This window comes from Palaemon carinicauda, chromosome 42 (assembly GCF_036898095.1).
Source record: "Palaemon carinicauda isolate YSFRI2023 chromosome 42, ASM3689809v2, whole genome shotgun sequence".
NCBI classification, from domain to species: Eukaryota; Metazoa; Arthropoda; class Malacostraca; order Decapoda; family Palaemonidae; genus Palaemon; species Palaemon carinicauda.
Genome location: NC_090766.1, coordinates 2,320,012 through 2,343,134, shown reverse-complemented (window position 1 = coordinate 2,343,134; position 23,123 = coordinate 2,320,012). Strand labels below are relative to the sequence as shown.

At 43.3% G+C, this 23,123-nt stretch overlaps 1 protein-coding gene across 1 annotated transcript in view; it reads right to left on the bottom strand.

Moving 5' to 3' along the window:
* Positions 1 to 23,123, bottom strand: part of LOC137632845 (uncharacterized) — a 201,125-nt gene that overhangs the window by 56,865 nt on the left and 121,137 nt on the right. Inside the window, exon 7 of the mRNA XM_068364941.1 lies at positions 11,191 to 11,299. Within this exon, the coding sequence (XP_068221042.1) occupies positions 11,191 to 11,299 (109 nt within the window). The remainder of the gene's footprint in view (positions 1 to 11,190; positions 11,300 to 23,123) is intronic.

Here is a 23,123-nt window from a genome sequence, read left to right as displayed (position 1 = left end):
ACTGCAACGTGACACCGTGAAAATACTCTCTCTATCGTAACGATAGAGCGCAAGTTGAACGTTCTGAACGTCAACAACTGCAGAGACAAAACAAAACGTTAGTTCAACTTTGAAAACAGTACGAGACTATCAAAGAAATTCTTTCAAAAACATTAAAATAGCATAATATGTTAACAGGTAAAACTGAAATGACGGGCTCAATGTTAATTAACTTCGGTACCAAGAAAAGACCGCCTACTATTAGGAAAGGTCGAATATAAACAAATATAAAAATTAATTTTAATAAGTTTATAATAAAAGGAAGTTAATCGAAGAGGCCTATAAAAGGCGGAGAGATATAAAATAAATCTATAACTTTTGTTAAGCAAAATTAAGAAAGAGAGTCTATACTCTCTTAGACACCAACACTTCCGTCTAAGGGAAGGGTCGGCCATTTAACCCTGGATAGGTACGGTCCTCGGACACCCCTTTAAGGGTATACTCGGACGCGAACGACCCCGACGCCAAAAAAAATTCTTGAAAAATCAGTTTTTGCAGTAACCTCCTTTTTTCTTTTGCCAAAAAAAACTTCAATGAATGCTTAAAACAACTGTAAAGATAAATACTACTCATCTGCAGAAAAACTATTTATTATAAATATTTTAAAAAATTAAGTAGAAAAAAAAAGACCTGACATAAAAATTCATAAAAAAAAAAGTTTATACATATATACACAAATCCTTTTAGGAATTGATTCTTGAATGTTTAGGACACATCTTGATGTATTTTGGATGAAGTCAGACCCATGGAGGTGAAGATCTGAAATGAGAAAAAAAGGGTAACTTTTTTTGGCCAAAAAAAATTGTCCAAATTTCATGAATTTTTTTGGGTACCCAAATGAAATAGGAAGTGGCTAATTTTTTTAGGGAATAAACATATGTTATCCTAAAATAGAAATATGTAAAAAAATCTTCATTATTTTGTAAATTACATTTATATCAGGGGCCATATCTAAAGGTAATTTTTTGAGTACTTGGAAATTTCGTAAAAAAATACATATATTTAATATATAATATGATATTTATGCAGGTAAAAATATACCAAAATATCACAAATTCTATAGGGAACAAGAATATATATAGATAGGGCAGCTTACGCTTCGGATATGTCCACAAAATGGCCGCCAACCACACTGACTCAGACTCCCTAATCTGCCACTTGAAATGTAGGAAGGGTATGTCAATTTCAAGGTGTTATTTACTAATCTAATTATTATTGGATATGCATAAAAATTGTATGGTGGGTTGCTGGATAATTGTCGATTATTTTACGACTATAAAATTAAAATTCTGACCCAAAAAAAATTTTTGGAAGGGAAATAAAATCGAAAAAAAAAATGTAAAACAATATTTTAGCTAAATAAATTTGATGATATTCAATCAAAAAAAAAGTAAACAAAATTTTCCGACAAATAAACATCTAGAGGAATCATTACTCTGTGATAGTTCCTTAGTACGTAGTAATTTTGAAAGAATTGGGAAAAAACGAAAAAATGGCAATCACCGGAAAATCGAACACATACCTATATATACGCCATATCTGGCTAAAAAAAAGATAGGCATGGGTAGCCAGATCATCTAGAAACACTTTCCAACACTATAAAAATATAAGTTTTGCAACACTACTTGCCAATTCCTTACGGTAACATGACTAAGCAAAAAAATGCAAAACAAATAAAAAGGGGCACTCGTGGAAAAATGGCCATTCTAATATACGGCATTTCAGAAAAAAAAAATTTCAGCCACGTGCTAGGCAAACCATCAAGGCATATTTTCCGACAAATAAACATATAAATGAAATATTACTCTGTGATAGTTCCTTAGTACGTAGTAATTTTGAAAGAAATGGGAAAAAACGAAAAAATGGCAATCACAGGAAAATCGAACACATACTTATATATACGCCATATCTGGCTAAAAAAAAATAGGCATGGGTAGCCAGATCATCTAGAAACACTTTCCAACACTATAAAAATATAAGTTTTGCGACACTACTTGCCAATTCCTTACGGTAACATGACTAAGCAAAAAAATGCAAAACAAATAAAAAGGGGCACTCGTGGAAAAATGGCCATTCTAATATACGGCATTTCAGAAAAATGTTATTTTTATTAGTAAAATAAATTTTTGAATATACTTACCCGATAATCATGTAGCTGTCAACTCCGTTGCCCGACAGAATTCTATGGAGGGATATGCCAGCTATCACAATACTAGAAGGGGGTGTACTTACCAGCGCCACCTGTGGCCAGGTACTATAATACTTCTTGTTGACACCTCCTCAATTTTTCCTCGGTCCACTGGTTCTCTATGGGGAGGAAGGGAGGGTCGATTAAATCATGATTATCGGGTAAGTATATTCAAAAATTTATTTTACTAATAAAAATAACATTTTTCAATATTAAACTTACCCGATAATCATGTAGCTGATTCACACCCAGGGGGGTGGGTGAAAACCAGTGTACAAGATTAAAGGATAGCTAAGTATCCCATATTTCATATAACAGTTATCTCAAATAACAATGAAATAATAAGTACCTGGTAAGGAAGTCGAATTGAACCGTTACTCTGCCTCTTTTTTAAGTTCGTCTTCCTTACTGAGCGCAGCGTTCCTCTTGGAGGCTGAATCAACCCAAAGGTGCTAAAGTATATAGGGTTGCAACCCCTACTAAAGGACCTCTACAAAACCTCTAACCCAGGCGCTTCTCAAGAATGAATAGACCACCCGCCAAATCAAAAGGATGCGGAAGGCTTCTTAGCCTACCGTAACAACCATAAAAACAACAATAAAAGCATTCAAGAGAAAGGTTAAAAAAGGTTATGGGATTAAGGGAATGTAGTGGCTGAGCCCTCACCTACTACTGCACTCGCTGCTACGAATGGTCCCAGGGTGTAGCAGTTCTCGTAAAGAGACTGGACATCTTTAAGATAAAATGATGCAAACACTGACTTGCTCCTCCAATAGGTTGCATCCATTATGCTCTGCAGAGAACGGTTTTTATTAAAGGCCATCGAAGTAGCTACGGCTCTTACTTCGTGGGTCCTTACCTTCAGCAATGCAAGGTCTTCCTCCTTTAAGTGAGAATGGGCTTCTCTAATCAGAAGCCTTATATAATACGAAACCCCGTTCTTGGACATGGGCCTCGAAGGTTTCTTGATGGCACACCATAAGGCTTCTGACTGTCCTCGAATAGGTTTAGACCTCTTAAGATAATACTTGAGAGCTCTGACAGGGCAAAGAACTCTCTCTAGTTCGTTACCTACCATGTTGGAGAGGCTAGGTATTTCAAACGATCTAGGCCAAGGACGTGAAGGAAGTTCGTTCTTTGCTAGGAATCCGAGCTGAAAAGAACATGTTGCAGATTCGGTCGTGAAACCAATGTTCTTGCTGAAGGCATGAACCTCACTGACTCTCTTAGCTGTTGCAAGGCAGACGAGAAAAAGAGTCTTGAGGGTAAGGTCCTTGAAGGAGGCTGACTGGAGAGGTTCGAACCTAGGTGACATAAGGAACCTTAAGACTACGTCTAGGTTCCAGCCTGGAGTGGATAGACGACGCTCTTTAGACGTCTCAAAAGACTTAAGAATGTCTTGAAGGTCCTTGTTGGAAGAAAGGTCCAAACCTCTGTGGCGGAGAACTGAAGCCAACATACTCCTATACCCTTTAATCGTAGGGGCTGAAAGGGATCTCTCATTCCTAAGATGTAGAAGGAAGTCAGCTATTTGGGTCACAGAGGTATTGGTAGAGGATATTGAATTGGCTCTACACCAGCTCCGGAAGACTTCCCACTTAGACTGGTAGACTCTACGAGTGGAAACCCTTCTTGCTCTGGCAATCGCACTGGCTGCCTCCTTCGAAAAGCCTCTAGCTCTAGCGAATCTTTCGACAGTCTGAAGGCAGTCAGCCGAAGAGCGTGGAGGTTTGGGTGCAACCTGTCTACGTGAGGTTGACGTAGAAGGTCCACTCTTAGAGGTAGAGTCCTGGGGATGTCGACTAGCCATTGAAGTACCTCTGTGAACCATTCTCTTGCAGGCCAAAGGGGAGCAACCAGCGTCAGCCGTGTCCCTTCGTGCGAGATGAATTTCTGCAGAACTTTGTTTATTATCTTGAACGGTGGGAATGCGTAAAGGTCGAGATGGGACCAGTTCAGTAGAAAAGCATCCACATGAACTGCTGCAGGGTCTGGAACAGGGGAACAGTACAGCGGAAGTCTCTTGGTTATGGAGGTGGCAAACAGATCTATGGTAGGTTGACCCCACAAGGTCCAAAGTCTGTTGCACACACTCTTGTGGAGGGTCCATTCCGTGGGAATGACCTGATTCCTTCTGCTTAGGCGATCTGCTGAGACGTTCATATTGCCCTGAATGAACCTCGTGACCAGAGTGAGGTTTAGACCTCTTGACCAAATGAGGAGGTCCCTTGCGATCTCGTATAGGCTCCTCGAATGGGTCCCTCCTTGCTTGGAGATGTAAGCCAAGGCTGTGGTGTTGTCTGAGTTCACCTCCACCACTTTGCCTAGCAGGAGGGACTTGAAGTTCAGTAGGGCTAAATGAACTGCTAGTAGCTCCTTGCAGTTGATGTGGAGTAATCCCTGTTCCTCGTTCCACGTTCCCGAGCATTCCCGTCCGTTCAAGGTCGCACCCCAGCCCGAGTCCGATGCATCTGAGAAGAGATGAAGATTGAGGGTCTGAATAGCCAAAGATAGGCCCTCCCTGAGAAGGAGATTGTTCTTCCACCACAGGAGAGTGGTCTTCATCTCTTGGGTGATTGGGATAGAGACTGCTTCGAGAGTCGAACCCTTGTCCCAATGAGCTGCAAGATGGAATTGAAGAGGGCGGAGGTGGAGTCTCCCTAGCTCGACGAACAGGGCCAGTGATGAAAGGGTCCCTGTGAGACTCATCCACTGTCTCACCGAGCAACTGCTCCTCTTCAGCATGCTCATGATGCACTCTAGGGCTTGGCTTATCCTGGGGGCCGATGGAAAAGCCCGAAAATCCTGATTCCGAATCTCCATTCCCAGGTACACAATGGATTGGGAGGGAATGAGCTGAGACTTTTCTATGTTGACTAACAGACCCAGTTCTCTGATTAAGTCCAAAGTCCAGTTGAGATTCTCCAGACAGCGACGACTCGTGGAGGCTCTCAACAGCCAGTCGTCTAAGTAGAGGGAGGCTCTGATGTCCGATAAGTGTAGGAATTTTGCTATATTCCTCATCAGATGAGTGAACACCATAGGAGCTGTGCTTAGGCCAAAACACAGGGCTTGGAATTGGTAGACAACCTTTCCAAAAACGAATCTCAGGAAAGGTTGGGAGTCTGGATGAATAGGAACGTGAAAGTAGGCATCTTTCAAGTCCAACGAGACCATCCAGTCCTCCTGCCTGACCGCTGCTAGGACCGACTTCGTCGTCTCCATCGTGAACGTCTGCTTGGTGACATACGCGTTGAGCGCGCTGACGTCCAGCACCGGTCTCCAACCTCCTGTCTTCTTGGCCACAAGAAAGAGACGGTTGTAGAAGCCCGGGGATTGATGGTCCCGGACTATAACCACTGCCTTCTTCTGCACAAGTAGCGACACCTCCTGGTGCAATGCTAGCCTCTTGTCCTCTTCTTTGTAGTTGGGAGAGAGGTTGATGGGAGATGTGGTCAGAGGTGGTTTGAGGCAGAATGGAATCCTGTAACCGTCCCTCAGCCAACTGACAGACTGGGCGTCTGCACCTCTCTTCTCCCAGGCTTGCCAGAAGATCTTGAGTCTGGCTCCTACTGCTGTCTGGAGATGCGGAGAGTCAGTTTTTTCCTTTAGATGTCTTGGAGCCTTTCCTAGACTTGCTCCTGTAAGAGTCTGGACGGGAGCTTCCTCGGCTGGGGGCTCTACCACGAAAGGGCGGTATGAACCTCGTAGCAGGGGTATCAGCCACTGGGGAGCGATAAGTCTTGGGGACTGAGGTAGCAACCTTAGACTTACGAGCCGATGAGGCTACAAGATCGTGAGTGTCCTTTTGTATCAGGGCAGCAGACAAGTCCTTAACCAGCTCTTCGGGGAAGAGGAACTTCGAGAGCGGAGCAAAAAGGAGTTGTGACCTTTGACAAGGTGTAATGCTGGAGGAAAGGAAGGTACACAGCTGTTCCCTTTTCTTCAGAACCCCTGATACAAACATCGACGCAAGCTCACCAGATCCATCCCTAATGGCCTTATCCATGCAGGACATTAATAGCATGGCAGAATCCTTGTCCGCAGGGGAGGTCTTCTTGCTGAGGGCCCCCAGGCACCAGTCTAGAAAGTTGAACATCTCAAATGCTCTAAATACTCCCTTCAGTAAGTGATCAAGGTCTGAGAAGGTCCAGCAAACCTTAGAGCGCCTCATTGCAGTTCTCCGAGGCGAGTCTACCAGACTTGAGAAGTCAGCCTGGGCAGAGGCAGGTACTCCCAAGCCTGGTGCTTCTCCTGTGGCATACCAAACGCTCGCTTTCGAAGTGAGCTTAGTCGGAGGGAACATGAAAGAAGTTTTGCCAAGGTGTTGCTTAGTCTGCAGCCACTCCCCTAAGATCCTTAACGCTCTCTTAGAGGACCTTGCTAGGACTAGCTTAGTATAGGAGGACTTAGCTTGCTGCATGCCCAGCGAAAACTCAGATGGCGGAGAGCGGGGAATAGCAGAGACAAAGTGGTCTGGGTAAACCTCCCTAAGCAGAGCCAAGACCTTACGAAAGTCAATAGACTGTGGAGAAGGCTTGGATTCATCCACGTCTGACGAGGGGTCCAGGTGTGCCGCCTCATCATCAGAAGCCTCATCACCAGAGATCGGACAAGAATGCTGAACAGCAGAATCAGAACGAGTAGGAACAATATTAGTGGTTTCCTCTTCAAGTAACTGTTGAGGGAAAACCTGAGGCTCAGACTGCAAAGGCTGAATAACAGACGAAGCAGAAGGAAGGCGCATGGGTGGAGGAGGCTGACTCCTAGCATGAGTGGTTGAACCCAAGGGTTGCGCTTGCTGAGCGGTTGGCGGAAGCGGAGTAGCAAGTTCCTGTTCCTGTGGTGTGAGCGGAGCGCGATGAGGTAGAGGCTGCGCAGAACAAGGTAAATGTCTCGCAAGCTGAGGCTCCTGAGGCGCAAGGCTAAGGTGTTGTGGTGCTTGCCTTGTGGAGGGTTGAGCTCGCTGCAGCGAGAGCTGAGGAGACTGACTCATGGACGGGAGAGGTTGTTGTACCTCAACCGAGTGTTGCATCACTGGTGGAGCAGCAAGTGGAGGCGGAGGAAGAGAGGTATAATCCTCCTGATCCCATTGTAAAGGTTGCCTTAAGGAAGGCGGAGGCTGAACACCACTGGGAACAGCAAACTCAGAACGTGGCTCAACATCGTACGCCTGGCAGGTGGTACTGCGATCAGGCGGAGCGAGCGCAGGCGGAGCGAGCGCAGGCGGAGGGAGTGTAGGCGGAGGCGGAGGCGCAACACTCTCAGCCCGACACTCACGCATCAAGTCCGAAAGCTGTGCTTGCATGGACTGTAGTAGAGTCCACTTGGGGTCGGCAGAAACTACAGTAGGCTGAGGTAAAGCCTTAACAGTCGAGCTCTGTTGTGGCAGAACCTTACTCCTCTTGGGCGGAGTGCAGTCGACAGATGACTGCGGCGAGTCAGAGCTGAGCCAATGACTGCAACCTGGCTGAGCACTCACGGACTGGACTCTGCGTTTAAGTGGTCTCGAGACCTGAGTCCAACGTTTCTTCCCTGACAGTCGATCAGCGGACGAGGCAAAGACGGGCTCAATCGTCTGCAGGTGGAAGTGACGGTCTTTGGAAGACACGCCCGCAACCACCGAGGATACTTCTGTGCGCCTAACAAGGCCTGCCGAACCCTTATGCCCTTCGACATTGCTTCTCCCCTGGGCTTGGGAGCTTGCAAGAGGTCCCGGACTGGGAGGACGACTGGCTCGCACAGAAGTATCCTCACGCACCACACTGGCACTGACACTAGCACTTGGCACTGCACTGACACTAGCACTCGTCACAGCACTGGCACTAATTCCACCCACTGCACTCTTGACCTTAAGTTCCTTGACTTCGGCCATCAGAGACTTATGATCACTTACCACTGACTCTACTTTATCGCCTAAGGCCTGAATAGCACGCAAAACAACAGACATATCAGGCGGAGGGCAAATAGTAGGTTCGGGGGTAGCCACTACAGGGGTAGGAAAAGGTAGGGGATCATGAGGTGAGGAAAAAAGTGAAGAGTGAGAAGAACTCCTCCTAACTCTACCTCTCTCTAACTTAGTTGAATATTTCAAAAGACGGACAAATTCCAGTTCCGAAAGTCCGGCGCATTCCTCACATCGATTTTCTAACTGACAGGGTCTGTCCCTACAGTCAAAACAAGCGGTGTGAGGATCTACCGAGGCCTTCGGAATACGCCTATTGCAAGACCTACATCGTCTATGGGAGGGGGCTTGCGAAATGTCAGACATCTTGAATCCAAAGAGTTAGCCAAAGGGGGTTCCAAAATCAAGCAAAAGATCGTTAACCGTTAATCAGGATTATATAAAAGCTATCTAGCTAATATAAGAAGGTTTCCAGTAAAGCGACAGCCGAAATCTGAGAGAATACTTCACCAATTAGCCGTGAAAATACTCGAAGATCATAAGCGTATCCCAGAACGTCTTGCCGGAAGCACGACAGAGGAAAAATTGAGGAGGTGTCAACAAGAAGTACTATAGTACCTGGCCACAGGTGGCGCTGGTAAGTACACCCCCTTCTAGTATTGTGATAGCTGGCGTATCCCTCCATAGAATTCTGTCGGGCAACGGAGTTGACAGCTACATGATTATCGGGTAAGTTTAATATTGAAAAAAAAAAATTTCAGCCACGTGCTAGGCAAACCATCAAGGCATATTTTCCGACAAATAAACATATAAATGAAATATTACTCTGTGATAGTTCCTTAGTACGTAGTAATTTTGAAAGAAATGGGAAAAAACGAAAAAATGGCAATCACAGGAAAATCGAACACATACTTATATATACGCCATATCTGGCTAAAAAAAAATAGGCATGGGTAGCCTGATCATCTAGAAACACTTTCCAACACTATAAAAATATAAGTTTTGCGACACTACTTGCCAATTCCTTACGGTAACATGACTAAGCAAAAAAATGCAAAACAAATAAAAAGGGGCACTCGCGGAAAAATGCCCAACATTCTAATATACGGCATCTCAGATAAAAAAAAAAGACATGCACGTGTTAGCCCAACCATCAAGGCACACTTTCTAACACATAAACATGAAAAAAAAATCAATAATATACGGCAATTCCTTACTACGTAGTAAATTTTTACAAATATTGAAAAAAAACAGAAATTGGCAACCGCAGTTAAATACCCAATATACCAATAACTACGTCGTATCTGACAAAAACAAAATCACGCATGGGTAGCCAGATCATCTAGACACACTTTCCAACATTAAAAAAGCAAAAGTTTTACGACACTATTTCGCAATATCTTACGGAAAAATGACTTGGCAAAAAAATTAAAAAAAATTAAAAAGGGACACTCGCGGTAAAATGCCCGACATTCTAATATACGACATCTCAGATAAAAAAAAAGACATGCACGTGTTAGCCCAACCATCAAGGCACACTTTCTAACACATAAACATGAAAAAAAAATGAATAATATACGGCAATTCCTTACTACGTAGTAATTTTTACAAATATTGAAAAAAAAACAGAAATTGGTAACCGCAGTTAAATACCCAATATACCAATAACTACGTCGTATCTGACAAAAACAAAGTCATGCATGGGTAGCCAGATCATCTAGACACACTTTCCAACACTAAACAAGCAAAAGTTTTACGACACTATTTGGCAATATCTTACGGAAAAATGACTTGGCAAAAAAATGAAAAAAAATGAAAAAGGGGCACTCGCGGTAAAATGGTCCTCGTGGTGATGAACGACATTTTAACTAAAAAAAAAAACATGCACATGGTAGCCAAACAATCCACCAAGACTTTCCACAACTGATAACCTATACAAGTTGCACCATTCTACGACAATTTCATAATACGTAATAACTTTGATAATTATGCAAACTACCTCAGAAGGGTAAACTCGGACGCGAACGACCCCGACGCGTCTCAGAAATCGGGGAAGGAGTACAGCTACAGCAATGCACATCTGGACACTACTAGAGCGTGTAGGGGAGACACCTCCTGCAGGTCGATCACCCACAAATTCAGTCACAGGGGTGAGTCACGTGAGAAAAACCTGTTTTTTTTTTACGCTCGGGGTCGCAAACGACCCACCGTACCTATCCAGGGTTAAAAGTGAAAGAGTTCATACTCTCTTCGTCACCATAATTAATCAAATTAATTCCAAAAGCTAGCTAAGCTAATGATAAAACTTCCTGAATAGCGAAAGCTAAACTCTAGAGCAAATACATCACCAAATCGTGAGCAAAAAACTCCAGAATCAACAGCGTATCCATGTAGGTCTAGCCGGAGGCACGACAGAGGAAAAATTGAGGTGGTGTCAACAAGAAGTACTGCAGTACCTGGCCACAGGTGGCGCTTGTGAGTACACCCCCCTCTTGTATAGCGATCGCTGGCGTATCCCTTCCGTAGAATTCTGTCGGGCAACGGAGTTGACAGCTACATGATTATCGGGTAAGATTAATATTGAAAACTAGACGGTATATAAAAACATGTGGCTAACAGAGGTCCTTTACAATTATGATGATAAAAACACTTGTGATCAAAATAGAATAAAAAATATACATATATATAAATGAATGGGCGAACTTACTGTCAAGAGATGTGGCTGAAAACTATAGGAATATTTGAGAAAATTCTTGAAGAAAATGCTTTAACTACGAACAAAATATAGATCAACAAGGGATGATAGGTAATGGCAGTTAGGCAATATGTAATGGTGTGGAGGTGGTTTGATTATTTAAGGAAGGGGACAGTTTCTTTATATAAAGAGATTCCAAGAGAAGGAGCGAAAGGCAATCGGATGTTTGGGAAAGAATTTCGAAATGGTTATATTGGATATGAGTTTTACATGAGTTTGAGTGATTTCTTATAGAGGAAAATTCTTGGGATTTTAATATGGAACCAGTGCGATGACTGACCCCCTATGGGAATCGATGCGGACCTTCAGTAATCGTTGGGTAGACCCGATATAGTTTCCAAAATTACATTTTGGACAAGTATACTTGTAAACAACGAAGGACTGCATGAACTCCGGGAGGGTGTCTTTGAACCTGAAAAGTTTGCCAATATTTAAAGGGTTTTTTAATATAAACTTAAAATTCACATATGAGTACAGAGTGCTGAGGGCTGTGGTGAGCTCGTTTCTGAAAAGAGCATTTCTAACATAAGGCAATGATACATACATTAGTTTTTTGGGAACTTCAGGACATTTATATTTAGGCTGAAAAATACCATTAAGAAATTTATTAACAATTTTGTCATAGAGGTGTGAAGGATAACAATTGTATGTAAAATGATATTTTAATTATAAAATAAATTTTTGAATATACTTACCCGGTGAATATATAATAGCTGCAACTCTGCGGCTCGACAGAAAACACACTCAAAAACTCGCGAGCGATCGCTATGAAGGTTGCGGGTGTGCCCACCAGCGCCACTATCGGCCAGATACCACTCTTGCATGTAAACAAACCCTTCAATTCTTCTCGTCCCGCTGCGTCTCTATTGGGGAGGAAGGGAGGGCCTTTAATTTATATATTCACCGGGTAAGTATATTCAAAAATTTATTTTATAATTAAAATATCATTTTTAAATATTTAACTTAGCCGGTGAATATATAATAGCTGATTCACACCTAAGGAGGTGGGTAGAGACCAGAGTTAATTAAGTTTACAGCGTATAAGCTAAGAGTTTTTGACAGTTATCAATATAACAAAACCAAAATATATAGGTACCTGGTAAGGAAGTTGACTTAGACGATTACTCTGCCTTATAAGTCTGTCTTCCTCACGAAGCCCATCGATCCTCTTAGGATGCTGAAAGACTCCCAGGAGCTGAAGTATTAAGGGCTGCAACCCATACAACAGGACCTCATCAAACCCTTAATCTGGGCGCTCTCAAGATGTGACTTTGACCACCCGCCAAATCAATCAGGATGCGAAAGGCTTCTTAGCCTTCCGTACAACCCAAAAAAAACAATATTAAAAACATTTCAAGAGACAGATTAAAAAGGATATTGGAATTAGGGTAATGTAGTGGTAGAACCCTCACCCACTACTGCACTCGCTGCAACGAATGGACCCAGTGTGTAGCAGTCCTCGTAAAGAGTCTGGACATCTTTTAAGTAAAATTACGTGAACACTGACTTGCTTCTCCAAAAAGTCGTGTCCATAATACTTTGCAGAGATTTATTTTGCTTGAAGGCCACGGAGGTTGCTATATGACAAAGCATTCTTTGACATAGGCAATGAAGGTTTCTTAACTGAGCACCATAATGCCTCAGATTTACCTCGTAATGACTTAGTACGAGCTAAATCGAACTTAAGAGCTCTAACAGGACATAATACTCTTTCCAGTTCATTGCCTACGATCTCTGATAAGCAAGGAATATCAAAAGATTTAGGCCAAGGACGAGAAGGCGGTTCATTTTTGGCCAGGAAACCAAGTTGAAGTGAACAAGTGGCTTTTTTCTGTAGAAAAGCCGATGTTCTTACTGAAGGCATGAAGTTCACTGACCCTTTTAGCCGAAGCCAAGCACACTAGGAAAAGTGTCTTGAGGGTGAGATCCTTCAGGGAGGCTGAATGTAATGGCTCAAACCTGTCTGACATGAGGAACCTTAGGACCACGTCTAAGTTCCATCCAGGAGTTGCCAAACGACGTTCCTTAGAGGTCTCGAAAGACTTAAGGAGATCTTGGAGATCTTTATTGTTGGAAAGATCTAAGCCTCTATGTCGAAAGACCGAAGCCAACATGCTCCTGTAGCCCTTAATCGTGGGAGCTGAAAGGGAGTGAACCTTTCTCAGATGTAAAAGAAAATCTGCGATTTGGGCTACAGAGGTACTGGACGAGGACACAGATGCTGACTTGCACCAGTCTCGAAAGACTTCCCACTTCGACTGGTATACTCTAAAGGTAGAACCTCTCCTAGCTCTTGCAATCGCACTGGCTGCCTCCTTCGAAAAGTCTCTAGCTCTTGAGAGTCTTTCGATAGTCTGAAGGAAGTCAGACGAAGAGCGGGGAGGCTTTGATGGACATTCTTTACGTGGGGCTGACGTAACAGATCTACCGTTAGAGGAAGACTTCTTGGAAAGTCTACCAGCCATTGAAGTACCTCGGTGCACTACTCTCTCGCGGGCCAGAGGGTAGCAACCAACGTCAACCTTGTCCCTTCGTGAGAGGCGAACTTCTGCAGTACCTTGTTGACTATCTTGAATGGTGGGAATGCATATAAGTCAAGAAAAGACCAATCCAGTAGAAACGCGTCTATGTAGATTGCTTCTGTATCTAGGACTGGAGAGCAATAGATTGGTAACCTTTTGGTCAACGAGGAGGCAAAGAGGTCTATGGTGGGTTGACCCCAAGTAGCCCAAAGACTCTTGCCCACGTCCTTGTGGAGGGTCCATTCCGTGGGTATCACCTGACCCCTCCGACTGAGACAGTCTGCCAAGACGTTCAAGTCCCCCTGGATGAATCTCGTCAACAGGGAGATGCCTCGAATTCTTGACCATAAGAGAAGGTCCCTTGCGATCTCGAGCAGCGTGAAGGAGTGTGTGCCTCCTTGCTTGGAGATGTACGCCAAAGTTGTGGTGTTGTCTGAGTTGACCTCTACCACTTAGTTTCGAAGAAGCTTTCTAATATCATCAAGGCCAAGTGGACTGCTAATAGCTCCTTGCCGTTGATGTGCATGCTCTTCTGACTTGAGGTCCACAGACCCGAGCATTCCCGACCGTCCAGGGTCGCACCCCAACCCAAATCCGACGCGTCTGAGGACAACACGTGGTTTGGGTTCTTGACTGCTAGGGATAGTCCCTCTCTCAGACTGATATTGCTGTCCCACCATTTCAGGCATGCCTTTACTGGTTCGGAGACTGGGAATGATACCGTCTCTAATGTCTCGTCCTAGTTCCAGTGAGAGGCTAGATGGAACCGGAGAGGCAGAAGGTGTAGTCTCCCTCGTGAGACAAACTGCTCCAGGGATGAGAGAGTCCCTACGAGACTGTTCCAACTCCTGACAGAATAAACGTTTCGTTTCAGCATTAGTTGGACTTCGAGCAGGGCTTGACTGCGAATCTCCATCCCCAAATATAAAATAATCTGGGATGGGATCAGTTGGGACTTTTAGGTTGACCAAAAGTCCCAACTCCCTGGCCAGACTCAACGTCCAATGTAGATCCTGCAGACAGCGAAGACTGGACAATGCTCTGAGAAGCCAGTCGTCCAAGTACAGGGAGGCTCGGATCCCCGATAGATGGAGGGATTTTTCCAAATTCCTCATGAGCCTCGTAAACACGAGAGGCGCAGGACTGAGGCCAAAGCACAGGGCTCGAAACTGGTACCCCACATTCCTGTAAACAAACCTCAGAAACGGTTGGAAATCCGGGTGTATAGGAATGTGGAAGTATGCCTCCTGAAGGTCGAGAGAGACCATCCAGTCGCCTTCCATAAATGCTGTCAAGACAGCCTGGTATACTTCATCGTGAAGTTTGTCTTGACAATGAACACATTGAGCGCACTTGCCTCTTACGTACTCCTGCAGTGAACATGGCTGCCAAATCATTGGAGCCATCCCTGAGGGACTTGTTCCTGCAGAGAACGTGGCTGTCAGATCATTGGAGCCATCCCTGAAAGCCTTGTTTATGCATGACATAATTGTACAGCAAAACTTCAAAGGCTCGAAAATAGCTCTGAAGTCGACCTGTAAAATCTTGGAGCGTCTCATGGCCAGGCGCCAGGGAGAGTCTATGAGGTTTGAGAAGTCTATCTGGGCAGAGGCAGGAACTCCCAAGCCGAGAACTTCTCTCGTGTCATATCAGACTCTCGCTCTATAAGCCAGCTTAAAAGAAGGGAAAGCAAAGGCTGTCTCCCTCAAACTCCTCCTGGTGATAAACCAGTCGCCTAGCAAACGTAAAGCTCTCTTAGAAGAGCGAGAGAGCACTAGCTTATAAAACAACGGCTTCGAAGTAGCTAGGCTTAGTGTAAGCTCTGACGTTTAGGCGAACGAGGAGCAGCAGTTACAAAAAGATCCGGACAAAGATCCTTAAAAATCAGCATGATTTATTTAAAGTCCATAGAGGGCTAAGCAGCTTTAGGCTCCTCTCCGTCTGACAGAGTCCTCAAGGGAATATCAGTAGGAGGGGGAACAGCAACTTCCTCATCTGAAGGAACCTTGTCCGACAATAGCCGAGTCTCAAGCAAGGGAGAGACCTACCGTGGTGGCAATGCTTTACAAGTAGAGTCCACACGCACTGGTGCATTAGTAGCAGACCAGGACGCAACGTCATGTAACTGCTTGACAGTCTGTGAACTGTCAACAACAACAGGTGCGTGAGGACGCACAGCGTCCACTCGAGACTGCTTTGACCGCCTAGACTGAGCAGTCAAAACAACTCTAGAATGCGGAGGTTGACGCTCAGCTTCAAAACAAGTCAACTCCGATTGTTGGCGAACATCCTGAACGTCAACAGGAGCATCAGCAAGTGGCCTAACGTCCAAATGTGGCTGAAAATCCACACGAGACCGCATCGAGTGTGGTTCTAAACAACCTGACTGACGTGACTTGGCTACGCCAACGTCAACAGGACGCACAAAGGAACGTTAGGGTGGCTGAAGGCCAGGATCTCGATGAGATAAACGGCTAGGCTCAACGGACTTATCGGCAGAATAGTCTTCCATAAGGGAGGCAAGCTTATTCTGCATGTCTTGCCGTACAACCCATTTAGGATCAACGGGAATGGTTGCGGTAAGAGACGAGGGTAACGTCTGTGACTGCAAAACCTTGCCTACAAAAAGACTCTCGGAGTCTGTGTTACGCTTTTGTTTAGGCGGCGAGCAGTCTTCCGATGACTGCATAGGGTCAGAGCTGTCCTAATAGTTAAAACCAGGACGCTGGACCTGTCCTGAAAGGACTGACTTTCGCTTAAAGGGCCTCGAAACCTTGTTCCACGGTTTCTTATGCGAAAAGCCTTCGGATGACGAGGAGAAAATCGTCTCTCTCGCCTTATGGTAGGGGTGATCTTGGTAAGATACACCTGATACCATAGAGGGAACGTCTGTTCGCTGATCAAGGCCTCTCGAACCCATAAGTCGTACGACATTACTTCTCCCCTGGGCTTGGGAGCTTGCAAGAGGTCCCGGACTAGGCGAACGACAGGCACGAACAGACGAACCCTCGGTCGCAACACTGATAACACTTTGCGCAATATCACTTTATCACTACGATTTTCTGTTTTGCACTTATTTCACTGAAATCGAATTTTTTAACAATTCACATTAGGTATGAATAAAACTGATTTCTACCTGAAGCACGCAATTCTACCCTCATCAAAAGGTTGTAATTGCGAAATCAGTCGTATAATGTAAGCACATTAATACCAGCAAAAAACAGTAAACATATTTTAAGATAAAAAAATCAGTGGCTGGGGAAGAGACTAAACACTAGTTCATTCAAAACTACGTTTTCAATCTCTCACCGTACAGTGCCTTGGGACGAGAATAAAAACTAAAAAAGTTTTATCCTTTCTCCCCGTACAGAGACTAGGGACGAGAGTAACTCGAGAACAACGTTACTCGCTTGGGACGAGATAAAGATCGGAACGTTCTCTCTCCTCTCTCTCTCTCTCCGTCTCTATCTCTCTCTCTCTCTCTTGTTTTCGCACCGAAGAGAAGAGCCCACTTACCTTTCGTCAATAAACAGGTTATTTGACCAAAGGAAAAAACTAAAAGGTTTTTCAATTAAAAGTTCCTTTAAAATAGTCTTTAAAACATTTAAGCTTTGAAAGAAAAAAGAACAAAACGTCAGAATCGATTTACTCTTTCTGCAAAGTGAAACCGTGATACTCTCTCTCTCTATCGTAACGATAGAGCGCAAACTGCGTAGCATAAATAAACTAAACGTTAGTTCATCTTTGAAACAGTACGAAGACTCTTCAAAGAAAAAAACTATCATAAAATATTTACTAAAAATATTTCATTTAATAAGTTTTAAATCATTAGCTCTGTAAAAGTTATTTACGATTGAAAAGGGCTCAACGTTGTTTAACTTCGGTTTCCAAATTAGGACCGCCTACTCTCAGGAAAGGTCGCATATAAACAAATCATTAAAATTTATTTTGATGTTTATTATAAATGGAAAGCTAATCGAAGAGGCCTAATAAAGGCGGTTGAGATATAGAATATATAGAGGAAAATCTATAATTAATTTATAACGTGATAAGATAATTGCTAAAAGCCTAAAACACACTTCCGTCTAAGGGAAGGGTCGGCCATTTAAAAGTCAAAGAAAGTCCATACTCTCTCTCTTGCAATCAAAAATTAAATCTATCCAAAAACGAGTTCAAGATTTAAGATGAAGATAAAACACCTGCACTGCGAAAGCTCAAACCAAAATGAAGTACTTCACCAAATATGTTGAGAAAACTCCAGGTTCTACAGCGAGTATTGATACGTCTTGTCGTCAACGTCGACAGAGAAGAATTGAAGGGTTTGTTTACATGCAAGAGTGGTATCTGGCCGATAGTGGCGCTGGTGGGCACACCCGCAACCTTCATAGCGATCGCTCGCGAGTTTTTGAGTGTGTTTTCTGTCGAGCCGCAGAGTTGCAGCTATTATATATTCACCGGCTAAGTTAAATATTTAAAAATAGGTTTTTAAAAATGAAATTTCTTTATGAAAGTTATGCCAGTCCGAACATAAGGAATATGCTCTAAATAAAAGGGTTTGAATACAATACAATTGAGTTACGTAGCATTTTACCTTCAGCAGAGCCCCTTGAGATGGAATGAGTGTTATTCTCAGGTGCTAAATATGTGGCTATTACAAAAATCACAAATGTTAGTAATTTGTATTTTTCTTAACTAGACAAAACATCATCATTCTAAATAGGAATAAAGTCAGCTTTACTGATTCAGCTGGTAGGAAAACAACACATAATTTGTGGGCGAGTAGCGGGAGTGTGACGAAAAAGGGGGACTTACAAAGTTCTCCCTCATGTTCTCATCCCAATTCTGAAGGTCCCAGCCTAGGTTTTGAGGGGAGGATGAGGTGGACAGTAAAGAGTTAAGAAAGATATAAACTAATAAAACTTGTAATTTATTCCTATACAAAAACAGCCCTTGTCCTTTTAAATAGGAGACTCACAGATGGAGAGGGAAACCATATTACACAAGTCTCAGGAAGGAACCCTAAGAAACAACCTACTCTCCTGGCATCTGCTCTTAGACCATAGAGGGGAAGTAAGAATTACATGTCTCACCCCACAGCCTACCACTCTAAGGGTGAAAGCTTGACGAGACAAGAAGAAACCACCTTCTAGGCTAACTAGAAGTAGCTTTGCACAGGCTACCTCTCAAAGAGGGAATCCTTGATTCTTGGAAGCTTTTTACCTTCTAGGATTAATCAAAGTTCATCCTGAGGATAAGGTTGCATTTCATGTACCATACACCAATATTTCTCAGTAAGTCTTACCTGGTAAGCTGTTTCTTGCTTGGGTGAAAGACCGCATCAGTGATCAGAGGAGGGAGAGGGACAGAAGGGGAAGAAAAGATATGCATCTGCCTTTTCCTCACTTTTCCACTTTGTCCAGATCCAGATGTAACCTGGCCGAGGACCTATTTCACTTGTTGGATGACTACAACAGGCTTCCATACTATTGCCCTCAGCAACTGTCTTACCAAGACGTTCGTTCTGAAGGCCTTTGTGATCCTTACCCCTAGCATTTCATCAGCCTTGATAGCGATAGGGATCGAGTTGTCCCTACTCTCGTACGCCCTCCAGATCGTTTCCTGTAGTCCAAAAGAGAGGGTGTTCCAATAGAACCTTTTCTTTATCCTACCTGTGTCAACAAACAGGTTCTGAATGGTGGGTCTACAGCTTGCCATCCATTTCAGGCACTTCCTGAAGGTACTGTCGGAACAGAGAAAAAGCTCTTCTGGCTTGTCATAAATTGTTTATTGGGAGGCAATAGTAAAAAACTCAAACCATTCGTCCCAAACTGCTGGGTTCCGAGTCTTTGCCTCGAATTCCGGCACAAAGTTGAATGTCATCTTTATCCAACCTTCTAAATGTGAGACCTGGTATAAGATACCAAGGATCTCAACAACTCTTTTAGCCAATGCCAGTGCCAGGAGAATATTAGTCCCAAAAAATTTCACCTTTTCTTGAAATTGGATTTGAGCATCGCCCAATGTGATGTTTATATCTTGGTTTTGTTTTCATCTAGTATTCTTGTAAAAAATAGTAGATTCAGTCCAAACTAATCAAAATGCAATTGAAATGACATTTTAACTTGCCAAATTCGTACAATCACTGCTTTAAAATGATAATTACAACACCAAACACAAACTCCATTAGGCTTCGGAGTAACTTACTTTCATGTAGCATTTTTTTTTCTACTTTTCATAAACTTCAGCTCATCACTTTCAGCACAGAACTTCCACAATTATCTTTCTAAACTCCGCAAGTCAGACACTTAACGCCTTCGCTGCTTTCAAGTTTTTCAACAATAACTTTTTTTTGTTTCAAATGAACATAAATGCTTTATCTTTCTTTTCACTATTAGCTCTAAGCATATATCCAGACTTTATCAGCATTTTGAGCATATTTCAAACCACGCAGCAAAGAGGTTACTATTGCAACTGTTAACAGCAAAGTGATACCATGTGGACCGCTGTACTTGGTGGACCCTTCCCAGCTTTGGATTTTTTTTTTCTTTTGCAATTTCAAAAATTTTTGGATTTTAGAGGCTTTCAGCTTGCGAAATTTAGGATAAAGGACTCTAAACCCGTATTGAACATTTTGGCTAGGAGAACATCTATATTTTCTGTTACAAATGTTTTTTTAATGAAAACAATTTGTTTTATTGCTAAAAATGGTATTTTCATTATAAAATAAATTTTTGAACATACTTACCCGGTAGTTATATATATAGCTTACGTCCCTGACGTCAGGGCAGAAAATTCAAAACTCGCGCCAATCGCCGATTGGATAGCCAGGTGTACCACCCCTGCGCCCTAGCGAGGTACCTGGGAACCATTCCAGGAACCCTCATATATTCCATGCCTCTAGTCTCTTAGAGAGGAGGAGGGTGGGGCTTAAATTATATATAACTACCGGGTAAGTATGTTCAAAATTTATTTTATATTGAAAATACCATTTTTAAACATAAGACTTACCCGGTAGTTATATATATAGCTGATTAACACCTTTGGTGGAGGGTTAGAGACAGCTAGTATATCTGGAATTCTGCTTAAGAGTTAATTAAAACAAACTTAAGGGTTCATACCTGATAAGGAAGCTGACTTCAATGATTCTCTGCCTCATTATGTCTGCTAGCCTTATGAGATCCAGCGATCTTCCTAGGGGGCTGAAGATCTCGTAGGGACTGTCAAACCGGTGTATATACCTCATTATGACAGAACCTCCTCCAATAACCAGTTCTGGGCACTCTTCAAGGAACAAAATTGACCACCTGACTAAAATCAATGATTGTGGAAGACTGACACAATCTCCACAAACGACCATAAAAACAAATAAAAGTACCAAGACAAGAAAAGGTTCTTGGGATTATGGGAACGTAGTGGTGGATCCTTCACCCACTACTGCACTCGCTGCTACGAATGGACCCAGAGTGTAGCAGTCCTCATAACGAGTCTGAACACTTTTCAAATAATGTGAAGCGAACACAGATTTGCTCCTCCAAAAGGTTGTGTCCATTATGCTTTGCAATGATCTATTCTGTCTGAATGCTGCTGACGTTGCTACTGCTCTGACTTCGTGAGTCTTGACCTTTAGAAGTCCAAGGTCTGCTCCATTGCAATGTACATGCGCTTCTTTAATCAAGAGCCTGATAAAAAATGACAAGGCATTTTTTGACATCTGTAATGTGGGCTTTATGACTGAGCACCATAGTGCTTCAGCATTGCCTCGTAAATCCTTTGTTCTATCTAGGTAGCATCTCAGAGCCCTTACTGGGCATAAGACTCTTTCCAACTCCTCGCCAACTAAATCCGAAAGATTCGGAATCTCAAACGCTTTGGGCCAAGATTGAGAAGGGCGTTCATTTTTGGCAAGAAAGCCTAATTGTAAAGCACAGACAGCCTTACCATCACGAAAACCAACGTTCTTGCTAAACGCATGTATCTCACTCACTCTTTTGGCTGTTGCGAGACTAACCAAAAATAGAGTTTTCATAGTAAGGTCCTTCATAGAAGCTGAACCTAAAGGCTCAAACCTGTCACTCATAAGAAACTTCAATACAATATCCAGATTCCAGGCTGGTGAATCTTGGTTTCGTTGCTTTGTAGTCTCAAAAGACTTAAGAAGTTCTTGCAGATCCTTATTGTTAGAAAGGTCCAGGTTTCTATGTCTGAACACAGTCGCTAACATGCTCCTATATCCTATATCCTTTAATAGTCGAGGAGAAGTTGCACTTTCTTCAAAGGTGGAGCAGGAAGTCTGCAATTTGGGCTACAGAGGTCCTGGATGAGGAAAGAGAGTTGACTCTACACCACTCTCTAAAAACCTCCCACTTGGATTGATAAACTTTGATAGTTGAAGTTCTTTTTGCTCTTGCAATGGCTTGAGCTGCCTCCTTCGAAAAGCCTCTAGATCTAGTGAGTCTTTCGATAGTCTGAAGGCAGTCCGCTGAAGAACGTGGAGATTTTGATGGAATCTTTCCAAGTGGGGTTGTTCGAGTAGATCTATTCTTAATGGAAGGCTTCTTGGGGTGTCTACAATCCATTCCAGTACCTCTGTGAACCATTCTCTTGATGGCCAAAAGGGGGCCACTAGGGTCATTCTGGTCCCTTTGGATGCTACAAACTTCTGTACCACTTTGTACAGGATCTTGTATGGTGGAAAAGCGTACAGATCTAGGTTGGTCCAATCCAACAGAAACGCGTCTATGTGGACTGCTTCTAGATCCGGTACTGGAGAGCAATACGCATCTAACCTCTTTGTCTTTGATGTTGCGAAGAGGTCTATGCATGGTCGACCCCAAAGTCGCCACAGGCTCTTGCAAACTTGAAGATGGAGCGTCCACTCTGTCGGTAGGATCTGACCTCTTCTGCTGAGGCTGTCTGCCATTACGTTTTTCTCTCCTTGGATGAACCTTGTCATTAGGATAACATTCCTCTCCCTTGCCCACAAAAGGAGATTCTTTGCCGTCTCGCACATAGATATCGAGTGAGTTCCCCCCTGCTAGGCAATGTAAGGCAATGTAAGCCAATGCCGTCGTGTTGTCGGCATTGACTTGAACCACTTTGTTGGTGACTGATCCTTCGAAACTTTTGAGGGCTAATAGAACTGCCAACAATTCCTTGTGATTTATATGCAAGTTCTTTTGGGTCTCTGACCACAGTCCCGAAACTTCCAACTTCGTTTAGGGTTGCTCCCCACCCTGAGTCCCGAGGCGTCGGAGCATAACACAAGGTCTGGGTTCTTTTGCGTTAGGTCGAGACCTTCCTGGAACTTGTTCGGTTCGTCCCACCACCGAAAGCAGTCTTTGATGGAGTTCGTAATTGGAATACTCATCATCTCTAGGTCTTTCTCCTTGTTCCAATGGTTGTTGAGATGGAACTGGAGAGGACGAAGGTTCAGTCTTCCTAGGGGAACAAATTGTTCTAAGGAGGAGAGGGTTCCTACTAGACTCATCCACTTCCTTGCTGAACACATGTTTTTGCTTAGAAAAGATCGGAGTTTCAACCTGGCATGCTCCATCCTTAAAGGAGATGGAAAAGCCCGAAAAGTCTGACTCCGAATCGTCATTCCCAAATAAAGATTCTCTTGTGATGGACTCAAGAGAGACTTTTCCTTGTTGACAAGGCGACCCAGTTCCTTTGTAAGGTTCAATGTAGTCTGAAGATCCTTCAGGCAGTGAT